This window comes from Saccopteryx leptura, chromosome 2 (assembly GCF_036850995.1).
Source record: "Saccopteryx leptura isolate mSacLep1 chromosome 2, mSacLep1_pri_phased_curated, whole genome shotgun sequence".
Taxonomy (NCBI): Eukaryota; Metazoa; Chordata; class Mammalia; order Chiroptera; family Emballonuridae; genus Saccopteryx; species Saccopteryx leptura.
In genome coordinates this window covers 328,222,209-328,234,493 of record NC_089504.1, presented here as the reverse complement: position 1 = coordinate 328,234,493, position 12,285 = coordinate 328,222,209, and the positions used below count along the sequence as shown (strand labels likewise).

The window sequence follows — 12,285 nt, the reverse complement described above, 5'->3', positions numbered from 1 at the left end:
AATAGATTAAAACAAACAACTACGTATTGTTTCTTGAGAGTCTTTGGGTCAGAAATATGGGCTGAGCTAGGTCAGGTGGACCATGTGGTATTGCCTAGGTTGCATGCTTGGATGTCTTCAGCTGTTGGCTGGGCTTCTAGAAGCTCCCAGAAGGCTTTGTTCACATTTCTGGAGACCTTGTGCTCCTCTGTGTGGTCTCTCTCCCTCTCTATCTCGTATTATTTCTTCACCACCCACTCATAAGTTCCTCCCCTTCCTTCCACCTCTCCATGAGGTCTCTCTCTAGCAGGATATCTGGACTTCCTTTCAGCATGGGTGTCTGGCTTCCAGGAATGAAAACTGAAGCTTCCATGTCCAGAGGCGGATTAAGGATGGTTTAGGCCCCAGGCACAAAAGGAAATATTGGGCCCCTTATGTTAGAAAAAAAAGTGTAAAGTTGAGGTTTTGTGGGGCCCTTCAGATGTCAGGGCCCAGGGCACACAGGGTGCACCCACAGTTAAATCCACCTCTGTCCCTGTCTCTTAAAGGCTAGACCCAGAACTGGCATAACTGTCACTTGAAGCACTTTCTATTGGTCAAAGCAAATCACTTGGTCATTCTGGATTCTAGGGGAGGGGAATAGACACTTCCTCTGGAAGGTGTTGTCACGCGCACATACAGTGAAGGGAGAAGTGATGGCTTCCATCTTTGGAGACTGCCACATATAGGAAACACATCATTTTGGCTGCCTGTGAAGAGTAGAGGAATCGGTGTTGGGAAAGTAATAAAACAAGAGAAAGATCTTGTCAGACCTCAGAGGAAGACTGGGTGTCATAAACCCAGAAATGGACTAACCTAACTTTCTGTGCCTGAGGTACACCACCACCCCAAACTAAAATCAACCAAATAAAGCAGGATTTTGTAAGCAAATCAGAAAAACCCCAGCAAAAAGGTAAGGAGACAATATGGAAACTAAAGAAATAACCCATGTGTATGTCAAATTTTGGTTAATTAAAATGTTGACTTTTGAATAGTTAGAAAGAATAGGATGCAGAGGATGTCTCTTGTTTTCTGTGCTATCTCACCGTGCCAGGAGCGAGGGGTTGTACACAGAAATTTGGGATTACTTCAGTCGAGGTGGGTGGCCAGTGAAACTCAGTCCCTGGATGGCAGTCAGTGAACCGTGACAAGCAGTTGGTAATCTAGTTACTAGGTTCCTGTCTATATCTTGGCACACTAAAACCACATCCTTGCCAAGATTGGGGCTCTGTGACTGTTTTCAAACTTTGATTTGTGGCCCATTCATGGATCAGGAAACTCAATGGAATGCAAGTAGGAAGGTAAACATTGTTTTATGAAACTTTCATGGCAATAGTATATCTACAAATTCACTCATCCATTCATTCATTCAATCACTCGTTTATTTAATAAATACCTGTTGAGCACCTTTTATGTGCCAGGCACTGGGGATTCAGGAGAAAGTAAAGCATACAAATGTGTGTGTGTGCACAGCTGCTCGCATGTGCATTCTGGGCCACACTGTAGAATGTATCTCTCACTGTGGGTCGCAGTCAAATAGCAAAGCAGCCACCACTGCCCTAGTGGCTTCATAGGAACATCAGGATATCGAATTGTGTGCCTACTTCCTGTGTATGTCAGAGTGTCATCACAAGAAAAGCACATGCTTGAAACTAATATAACATTGTATGTCAATTATACTCCATTAAAAAAAATCCCAGCACAAGGGGTCTAAAAATCAAGGACAAAAAATGTGTTTTCTTCCCCCAGCTATTGTTACTGTGAGTATAGATGGTTACAAATGTTCCTCAGTTCATGAACCCCAACTTCCCTTGAGGACCTCTCTTTTATGGTATGACTTTTTTCCTCTTTATCTTGTTTTGTTTCCCATTTCCCTCCCCTCTGACCCGTCCCCCTGGGAAAGTCACGTAAATCTCCCTGAGGCTCCAAGTTCTCCTCTGTAAAATGGGAACAACAGCCACCTCCTGGGGTGTTGTGTTGTGGGAGTTACAGGGGACACTGGCTGAGTGAGGACAAAGGTTTGTGTTGCCAGGGCCCCGCAAGGGGCTTATTGGAGTTGAGCTCCTCCTGCCCCAGGATGGCTGCCCTCTGCCACTGTCCTCTCTTCCCCCCTGCACTTCCAGTTCCCCAGGAACCAGGAGGGTGAAGCTTGTTAGCCCAGAGCTGGGAGCCTGTGGCTGAGCCCAGAGGAAGCGGGGGCCTAGGCTCAGATGCCAGATTGAGCAAGACAGAGAGCCGGCCCCTCTGATCCTGGTCAGAGGTATTTAGTGACACTGGCAATTCTGGGAAATTCAGAGGCAGGAAGTGAAAGAGGGGAGAATGAGAGGAAACCCTGAACTGTACCCACACGCCCCTGGTCTGGCCTTTCCTTCAAACTGCAGTGAAGAGTGAGGTGACCGTCTTATAGGGGTGAAGGGGACAGAACAGAAGACCCTTTCTCTAGGAAAAACAGTCAGTCCTTTCCCCAGCCCCCACTATGTTTTGCCTGAATTCCAACTCCATTTCTCCTGTTTACTGTCCAAAGTCCTGAGGTGAGCAGATGCCAGGTTAGAACCACTTGGACATTCAGACACAGGGGCTCCGGGCCTTCACCGGGACCAGGCCCCTCCCCTCCTCTTCCCTCCTGTCTAGCGCCACATGCCCCACTTCCCCTGGCTCCAGCTCCTCCTTAGCCTTGGGGCCCGGGAGCCTGAGGAGCTCCAGAGTAAGCCCTCCACGTTGTTAACAGGTAACCGAGGGTGGGGAGGACGGAGAGGCTGGCAGGCCTGGGGATGTTTGGGATTAAGGGGACCATAGTTCAGGAACAGTGGGGGCTGGATGGGAAGATGAGCATGTGAAGGGATGTTCCTCCTTGGCCATGGCACAGCCTAAGCCAACACCTGAGACGGGAGAGGATCAGGCTGTATTTCACCTCCCCAAACTCACCTCCAACCTCAGACCCAACCCAGGCTGCCGCCTTGACCTACCCTGACCCTACCCCCATCCCAGTGCCAGCCTCCATCTGAACTAGCATCTCAGCACAGCATCAACCCTGCACTCGGCCCCAGCCCTGATTGCAGCTTCGGCTCCACCCAGGTCCAGCTGCTGCACTGGACCCAGAATGGCCAAGGACTTTCAAGACATCCAGCACCTAGACTCGGAGGAAAATGACCACCCGCTCGGTAGGGGTGAGGGGCCAGGAGCCCGTGGGTACAATCCCAGGAGAGAAGACGCATTTTGGAAAGGCAGGTGCCCAGTGTTGGGGGCTTCACTTCACCTCGGTCTTGCTCCGGATTGCTCTGTCTCTCTGAGGCCGCTGTCACAGTCACTCCATGAGCAGGGCCTGGGCACCCCGTAGGTGTTTAGGTGTGTGGTGCCAACCAGCAGCTCTGCTTGCCCCCTGACCTCAGCTTTCTCTCCGTGCTTAGGACCCAGGAAAGGGTATGTGCTCAGCGGGAAGGGAATAAGTGGAAGCTGGAGGTGACTTCCTCCCCTCTTCCTTCCACCCTTCCTTCTGACATGTGCTGTGTGTGTGACATGGGCCGGGCCTGTCTGTGCACATTTTGTGTGGGCAAGGACAGCACATTTAGCCAGGAGAGTGGATTTGTATGTGGGAGGGTGTGGGGATGGGTGGGACAATGGACACAGAGATACAGAGATACTGTGGAGAACTCCCTCTCTCCCCAAGCCCCCACCTGGGTCTTTCTCTAGCAGATCCTGATGGAAGGCCCCGTGTCTGAGAAAAGGTTTTGAGGCAAGAGAGGCCTGAGCCATCCTAGCTGAAGGGCAGGAGCCAGGAGAGGGGAGGGCTGTAGGGTGTGTGAGATGTGGGCGCTGGTGATGGAGTGGGGCTCTGTGGAGACAGCACAGGCTGCTGCTCAGAGCTCGGTGAGAGGAATTGGCTAGCCTGGGCTGGGCAGAGAAAGCCCCCTTTCTGAGGCCGGCAGACTGCAGAGGCTGGTGCTATTGCAGGTGAGGGTGGGGTCTGGCAGGGCAGGAGCTGCAGGGGGGACAGGCGTTCTCACGAAGGCTTCTCCTTTCCTTGGGGTGATGGGCTGGCAGGACTTCCTTCCGGGCAGTAGGCTGCCCAGGGCAGGGGCCACATCTGTCTCACTCCCCTGGTGAGATATACATGATGTCTGGCATGTAGTGAACACTCAGAAATGCTTTTGGATGATGTTGGATCTTCTGAGGGTGAGAGGGTTCAGAGTTGAAGCAGGAGGCTTGGCGAGAATCCCGAGGTTTTGGGTTTCGTGGGAGAAGCTCACCCCAAAGGCCTGATGGATGACGCCACGGGGCACCTCTGAGGTGCTACCACCGTCAGCGCATTCTCTCCAGCAGCCTCTGTGGCCTTCAGGTGAGCCGACATCTACCACCTGCTCACCCGCAACCATCTTCCACTCATCCATGCCCCTTATATGCCCATGGTTTTCAGTAAATTTGAAACATTTTGCTCATTATCTGCCTTGTCCTTCTCCTTTTTCCTTCAAGGACTCCAATTCTGCATCTATTAGTTGTCCTACAGTTCACTGATGCTATTTCCATTATTTTTTTTTTAATTTTACATTGATTTGAGATAGGAAAAAAGAAAAAGAGAGAAAGAGAGAGAGAGAGAGAGAGAGTAGCATCAACTTGTTGTTCCATTTAGTTGTGCATCCGTTGATTGCTTCTCCTACGTGCCTTGACCAGAGGACCGAACCCACGACCTCAGTGTGCCAGTAGGATGTTTTCTCCCCTGAGCCGCCAGACCAGGGCCACTATTTCCATTAGAAACATTTTTATCTCTTGGTTTTTCTTTTTTATATAGTTACTATTGCTATGTCTTTAAGTTTACTAACCTTTCCTAATGTATGTCTAATCTTCCATTCATTGTACCCAGTATATTTTTTATTTCAGACATTGTAGTTTTCATATCTAGAAATTCAACTTGGGACTTTGAAATATCCTCCTTGAGATTCTACTTAACTTTTTGAGCATATGGAATACAGTTATAATGGCCGTTTTACTTTCCTATTTGCTAATTCTAAGGTCTGTGTCAATTCTGGATCAGTTTTGATAGATTTATTAACCTCCTTGTGTTTCCCTGCTTCTTCGTACATCTGGTCATTGTTGTTGGATGCCAGGCATTGTGAATTTTACCTTGTGTGTTGCGTATATTTGTATTCCTCTAAAAGTTCTTGAACTTTATTCTGGTATGTAGTTAAGTTACTTGGAGTCACTTTGGTCCTTTTTGGTGTTGTTTTTATAACCTGTTAGGCAGGTCTGAAGCGCTACTGGGGCAAGGGCTTTTGGTCCCCACACCCATGCTTGGTGGGTTGTGTTGGTAGGAATAGGCACTATTTCTGGCCCTGGATGAGTGTCAAACATGTCCTAATCCTTTCAGATTGTTTTTCAGGGTGTCAGTCATTTTCTTTACCTGCACACACTGCTCAGTGCTGAGTGCTTGAAGGGAACCCTCCACAGATTGCTGGGTTTCTCTGTGCAGACCTCCTCTGATACTTTGTCCTTTGAGGTCCTGTGACCTTGGTCTTCTTAGACTCTTGGCCCCATCTCCTCAACTGGGAGCATGTGCTGGGCTCTGCTTGGATCGCCCCTCCCTGCCCCATGGCCTGAACGCTTTCTCCCAGCACTGGGCTGGGACAATCATAGGGCTCATCTTGTTAGTGTCCTGTCTCTCAGGGATCAATTGTCCCGTTTCCTGAACTCCAGTGTCTTGAAGATGTTTGTTTTTTATAGGTTTCTGTTTCTTATTCTGGTTGTTTCTGGGAGAGGGCAAATCTAGTCCTTATTATTCCATGTTGGGCAGAACTTTTATTTTCAAACTTGCTCATTTCATTTTCAGAACAACCCGATCAAGTAACTACTATTTTTACCTACGTATTTTTTCTATTATGGTAAGAACACATAATATGGGATCTACCCTTTAACAAAGTTTAAAGTGCACAATACTGCTTGGTTAACTCTAAGCACAGTGTTGTACAGCAGGTCTCTTGATCTCTTGCATAATTGTAACTTTACACCCACTGAAAAGCAACTCCCACTTTCCTGTCCCCCAGTCCTTGGCAACCACTATCCTACTCTCTGTTTCTACGAGACTGAGTACTTTAGATTGTAGAGGGGGACATGAAAACTGAGGCACCAGAGGGTTGAGTGACCTACCTATGATCTCAGAGCTAGTGGGTGGCAGAGTTAAGACTCAGCCATGAGTGGTCTGGTTTCAGGGCAGAGGCGCAGAGACAGGTTGCTGAGCTGACCCAGAGTTGAGGGTTTATGGATCATAGGTCAGGCTGAGAAGCAGGACAAAGGCCACTAAGTGGACAGTATTGGAGAGAGCAGTCAGGCTCAGCCATAGGGTCCCAGCGGGTGGGGAGAACTGTGCTTAGTGAGAGCTTCCAGATGGACAGACGCACGGGCGATGACAGTCGACATGGTGGGGAGAGGCAGAGGGAAGGCAGTGCTCTGAGTGGGGAACGGGTGGTGGAAGTGTCAGAAACATGGCCTTTCTGGGTCAAGATGGGGTCCTAGGTGTGGCTGGAGTGGAGGAAGGTGACAGTCATTAGTGTAAAATGGCCAAGAGTTCTGGGTGGTTACTCACAGGGACAATGTCAGCTCAGGTTGATGGTAACTGATGGACTGGAGAGGAAGATTCTGGGCCCCTGACTGAGCATTCCCAAGATGTGAGGACCCCTGGGTGTGATGGCGGCGAGAAGAGAGGGAAGGGCAGGGTCTGAAGCACAGGGGAGAAAGCGTTTTGCTAGAAGAGGATGGTGCAAAGGCAGCAGCCTGGGCCTGGGAGGACAGACACTGCTCCAGGCCCAGGGACAGGTCAGGAGGGGTGGAGCCAGGGCTGCGCATATGAAGATGTGGGCACATGTGTGCATGTGGGGACGTGTGTGTCAATGTGTGTATATGTGTGAGGAGACTTGTGACTGTGTGCTATAAGATGTGAGACTGTGTGTGAGAATGTGCATGTTGATGTGTGTGTGAGGATGTGTGTTAATAAAGTGTTTGCTTGTCTTGGACCTCAATACCCTGCTGCTGGTGGCCATCTGTGTCATTGGGTCCCAAGGCAGCAGGGGTGGAGCCCTGATGAGAGGAGATGCTGGCAGTGCTGGCGGAGATGAGTGTGTATGTACTAATGAGTGTGGGAGTGAAATGGAAAACTGTGTGTGTGTGTGTGTGTGTTCAGGATTCAGCTTGACCAAGGGGCAGGAGAGGTCTCTGTGAGGTGACAGGTCTAAGGGGAGAGAGTTTATAGTGGAACAAGGGTTTCTGAGGTGGAAGGGCAGAGAGATGTGGGAGATGAGAGGATGAGCTTGGAGGGCAGCCCTTGGGGAGTGGTCTGGGCTGGAATGCCCTGGACTTAAATATCCCAGTGGAATCGGGGTGGGGGGGGGTCCAGTTTTGGACTTGTCCGAGGGGCCCAGGCATGGATTTTAAGAACACAGGGCCTGTCCTCAAGGTCCCCCAGGTCTAAGATTGGGACTTTACACACAGATGATGTGAATAGCAATGCCGTGTGCAGATGTATTACATACACCTGTGTAGGCATGTGTGCATATTTGCATGTGTAAACATGGGTGCACTTGTGCAAATAAGTGTGTGTGCAGTGCTTAAATGCTGGGGTCTCAGCCCATTGACTCCCCAATCCCTCCCCAAGTACTTCCCTCCACCCCCTGAGCTGTACTTCCTCAGACTTCTGTTCCCCTGCTTCCCTTAGGTTGGCTGTCGCCAGCCCTCCTCCTGACACCGCTTCTCTTGCAGGGACGCCTCCTTCCCAGCCCCGTCCCCAGCAGAGTCTCTGCTCCAGGCTCTGGCTCAGTCTTCTGGTCCTGGGCTTCAACATCCTGCTGCTGATGGCCATCTGTGTGATTGGGTCCCAAAGTGAGGGTCACAGGGGCCAGTGGAGATGAAGCCCTGATGGGGAGGCGGAGATATGGGCAGTGCTGGGGGCGTGAGAGCTCTGATGGGAAGAGATGGAGGCAGTGAGGTGCAGTGCTGAGCGAGTATGGGGCAGGGAGGGGGTGGTGAGGGAGACAGTGCCATGACCGTGACGGGGCTGTCACATGGGCACAGACCCCTCCACTTCGTCCTGTGCCCTCTCCCTCCTGACAAGGAACACAGATGCAAGTGGAGTTTTGGACCCTAAAAGAAGCTTTCAGCAACTTCTCCTCCAGCACCCTGATGGAGATCCGGGCTCTCGGCTCCCATGGTGAGCAGGTGCTCCCCGAGGGGACGTGCCGGGTCTGATTGGGTGGGTGAGGCACCGGTTTACCAGGACAGGTTTGCTGGACTCTGAGGTGGGTGCCCAGGGTCTGGTCTGCAAAAGGATGTGTTTGGGGTGCCATGGACAGATAACCCAGCCTGAGGAGCTGGGCAAGGCTTATAGGGACACTGATCCCTGGGCTGAGGGACACTGAGGGAGGAATAGGCAGGTGAAGAGGATGGCGGTCAGTGGCAGGTGGAGAGGACAAATCTGGGATGACCAGGAGGTGAGGAAGACCACTGCACGTTTGGGAACTGCAAACACTTCCAGCGTGGCAGGAACTAAGTGGCGAGGGGTGGGCTAGGAGGTGGGTAGGGGCCGCGCCAGGCAAACCACTGTGTTAATAAAGTGAGGCGTTATCTTGAGAAAATGGGGCCAATGCAAGGGATTGAAGCAGGGGAGCAGCCCGAGTAGGTTTGTTCCTCAGAAAGCCAGGGTGGCAGTGTGGGGAGACTGGCAGAGGCGGGTAGGCCCGGGGCAGAGCTGGAACCTCCCAGATAAAGGTGACGGTGGCTTGGACTGGTGCTCCAGTGGGTGATGATGGAGGCTGTTAGGAGGCAGAATGGAGGGAAAACAGTTTAGCTTTTCTCTTTTTCAGGAGGCAGCATAGGTGACAGCGTGACATCTCTGGAAGCCAGGCTGGAGAAACAGGAGCAGGACCTGAAAGAAGGTCCGAGCCCCTCCCATGAGTGAGTGACATGTGAGTGTGTGTGTGCACGTTAGAATGTATGTGTGATGTGTGTGGTGTGAGTGAGGTGTGTGTTGTGTGCGTGAGAGTGTATGTGTGATGTTGTGTGATGAGGTGTGTGTTGTAGTGAGGTATGTGTGATGTGTGTGGTGTGAGTGAGGTGTGTGTGTGTGCGTGAGAGTGTATGTGTGATGTGTGTGTGAGGTGTGTGTGGTATGTGTGAATGTATGTGTGGTGTGTGAATGTGTGTTGAATTTTCCCAAAGGCTGGAGTCCTGTGTGGGATCCTAGTAGGTGCGGTGCCCACACTGCCCACATCACTGTCTGTCACTCTGTCCCCTAGATCATGCCACCTTGCTCTTCCACCTGAAGCACTTCCCAGCTGATCTGCGCATCCTGGCTTGTCAGATGGCCTTCCTGCGAAGCAATGGTAGGGACAGTGGGGGTCTCCGTTCCCAGTGTGCCTGCCCCCCCAGCAGGATCTCATCTCCCCCTGCCCACTCCCCTCCCACAGGCACAGAATGCTGCCCCATTAACTGGCTGGAGCATGAAGGCCGCTGCTACTGGTTCTCTCGCTCTGGACTGACCTGGCCTGAGGCTGAGAAGTACTGCCAGCTGGAGAACGCGCATCTGGTCGTCATCAACTCCAGAGAGGAGCAGGTGAGTCCACACTCTTCCTGAAGGCGGGAGGAAACCTCTGGAATGCAAACTCTGGGGGGCTAGATCAGGCCCGCTTTATTTTTTTGACCTACGGGAGAGGCCGGAAGCAGATGTCTGGCAGAACTCCAGGGTTCATAGCGGAGCAGCCACTGATCCTAAGAAGTGGGAGATTACGGCCAGGACTCGGCAAAGGGACAGGAGCCAGGTGAGCAGGTGATGAGGAGCAGGTCAGAAGACAATGCAAGACAGGATGAATTTGAAAAGACAGGACCTGGATGGAGAACATAGTAGAGGCACTGAGAGCTCCTGCTTGTTGTGTACTAGCCACAGGAGTGGCAGTCAGTTGGGAGGAAGGAACAGAGGGGGCAGGAGTCCCAGTGACCCGTCTGCCATGGGTACTGGGTTCCTCCAAGTTCCTCCAGGTCTCGCCTGCCCACTGCTGCCACCAGCCCACTACCCCAAACACTGAAGTTCATCGGAAAGAATCCACCTGTTAGAATAGGTGGGGCATTTTTTTTTGAAATGGAAGATATTAATGGTAACATTTACTGAGTCCTTACTATGTAACTTCTATCTCCCCTCCTCTCACTTAAAAATAAAGAAACAAAAGTAAAATAGTCCCTGTGAAGCATTTAGCATGTTCTTTAGCCCAGTGAATGTCCTCTAAACAATAGCTAAGGTTAAAAAAAAAAAGAAAGAAAAGGTGAGGAATTAGTTTTGTTGGGAGCTGATGCTTCAACTCAGGGGCAGGTCAAGTTGGGGAAGGCTGAGGGAACCACAGCTAATGCCTGCATGGAGGTACAAGGGACTAGAAACTTCCCTCCTACCTGTTTTCCAGAAATTCATTATTCAACACACACGCCCCTTTAAAGCCTGGATAGGTCTCACTGAAACCGATGGTTCCTGGAAATGGGTGGATGGCACAGACTATAGGAATAGCTACAAGTAAGTATCCCCTCCCCACCCCCCTAGTCTCGCCTGGGGACAGCCACCTGGTCTGTTGCCCCTATGTATCCCCGCCCATTCTTAGGGACTAAATTCCCCAATCCTTCACCCTCCAGCCTTCAAGGCTGCAGCTTCTGCTCTCTGAACTCTCTAAGGTGGTGCTTCTCTGAGGTGGGAAAGAATTGCTGGGACGGGAGTGGTCAGAGCTTGAGCCCTGTCCTGCCTTCCTAGGAACTGGGCTGCCACTCAGCCAGATAACTGGCAGGGCCACGAGGAAGGTGGAAGCGAAGACTGTGCCGAAGTCCAGGTGGACGGCCGCTGGAACGACAATTTCTGCCAGCAGGTGCAACGCTGGGCGTGTGAGATGAGTCGGAACATCACCACCTAGGAGCCCGGATCTCCCGCAGATCTCTACCTGCATCCTCCTCACCCCACCCCCAGCTTCTCTCCTGGGGGTTTTGAAAAAAGGAAGATTAGTCAGAGACACCGAGAAGAGTTGAGGGAAGACAGAAAAGAGGGTTTAAGACTCTCAGGCCCTGGGGAGACAGTTACCTCCTCTTTCTGCTACTCACTGTGATTATTATAATTTTCAGACTCCACACTGGAGTAGGAAAAGAAGAAATAAATACTCGAAGCTCTGTGTGGACCAGTCATTTGGAACTGAGAAATGTAGAAGGCAAAGAAGAGGGAGCAGATAGGGTCCGGAAGAAAGTTTAAGACTAGACTTCTGCTTGCTACCCAGTCCTGAGGGACACGGATCAGGGAAGGGAAGGAAGAGGCTTGGAGAGGAGCATCCATTAGAAGGCAGTGGGTTTAGGGGTGGGGGAAGGAGCTGGCTGGGCTGGGCGGGAGGGTCCCACACGGCGAGGGTCCTGGACAAAGCGGCTTTCTCTGCCTTCAGGATTGACAGGAGATTTCAGGGAGCATTCCACTTCCCTCAGTCTGGGAACTGTGGAGTGGGCTGGCAAGGCCACTGGGAAACGTTTGCTTAAGAGAAGGAGGACTAGTAGCACACTTTCCCACTGTTTTCAGCATGGCTGCAACTTATTGACCACAAACAGATCTAGACATATGTCCAAGACAAGTGTCACCAACAATTTCCACAGTGGGTAAACTTCATCTTCCAAGATCATCTTAGAACCAGTTTTAGAAGGGTCTTTAAGCAATTAGATTTTTTGTTTTATTTTTATTACACAAGTCATATGTACTATTAGTAAAAACAAAAAACGTTTTAAAGACACACTCATGCACACTCATACGCAGAGATTTATTATGAAGAATCGGCTCATGTGGTTGTGGAGGCTGACAAGACCCAAGTTCTGCAGGTGAGCAGGCAAGCTGGGGCCCAGAAGAGGCAATGGTGTCATCCCACACAGAGACAGCAGACTAAGGACCCAGAGAGAAGTGATTTTTTTCGTGTCCAAAGGCAGAAAGAAAGCCAATGTCCCAACTTGAAGGGGGTCAGGCAGGAAGAGCTCTCTTATACTCAAGAAGGTCAGCCTTCTTCCGCTATTCAGGGTTCCAACTGGTTGGATGAGGCCCACCCACATTAGGGAGAGCAATCTGCTTTAACAATTCACATGTTCCTTCCTCTCATCTACAAACACCCAACAGACACACCCAGAACAATGTCTGACCACACATAAAATTAATCGTTACAGATTTCCTGTCAGGATGTTTCTTGCATGTGCTCAAATAAGCAATACTATGCAGATGGCTTTTTCCACTTC

At 50.8% G+C, this 12,285-nt stretch overlaps 1 protein-coding gene across 3 annotated transcripts; it reads left to right on the top strand.

The window, feature by feature from the left end:
* The first annotated feature begins 2,392 nt into the window (after positions 1-2,392).
* Positions 2,393-11,092, top strand: LOC136391602 (asialoglycoprotein receptor 2-like). 3 transcript variants are annotated; one of them, XM_066363364.1, is made up of 9 exons: positions 2,393-2,746; positions 3,007-3,242; positions 7,762-7,881; positions 8,114-8,209; positions 8,862-8,933; positions 9,294-9,380; positions 9,465-9,610; positions 10,449-10,555; positions 10,787-11,092. In XM_066363364.1, the coding sequence occupies exons 2-9, from the start codon at positions 3,119-3,121 to the stop codon at positions 10,941-10,943; spliced, it is 909 nt and encodes a 302-aa protein (XP_066219461.1). In that variant the 5' UTR covers positions 2,393-2,746; positions 3,007-3,118; the 3' UTR covers positions 10,944-11,092. The 3 variants fall into 3 exon arrangements, with proteins under 3 accessions (XP_066219461.1, XP_066219462.1, XP_066219460.1); XM_066363365.1 differs by having other exon boundaries at positions 2,394-2,746; positions 3,094-3,179; XM_066363363.1 differs by having other exon boundaries at positions 2,396-2,746; positions 3,094-3,242.
* Positions 11,093-12,285: the final 1,193 nt, after the last annotated feature.

Bases quoted from the DNA above. Each gene is read 5' to 3' on its own strand.
- LOC136391602 (XM_066363364.1), top strand. From the start codon at position 3,119: ATGGCCAAGGACTTTCAAGACATCCAGCACCTAGACTCGGAGGAAAAT. The intron at 9,611-10,448 runs GTGAGTCCACAC...CCTGTTTTCCAG, and splicing joins TCAACTCCAGAGAGGAGCAG to AAATTCATTATTCAACACAC. The intron at 10,556-10,786 runs GTAAGTATCCCC...CTGCCTTCCTAG, and splicing joins GACTATAGGAATAGCTACAA to GAACTGGGCTGCCACTCAGC.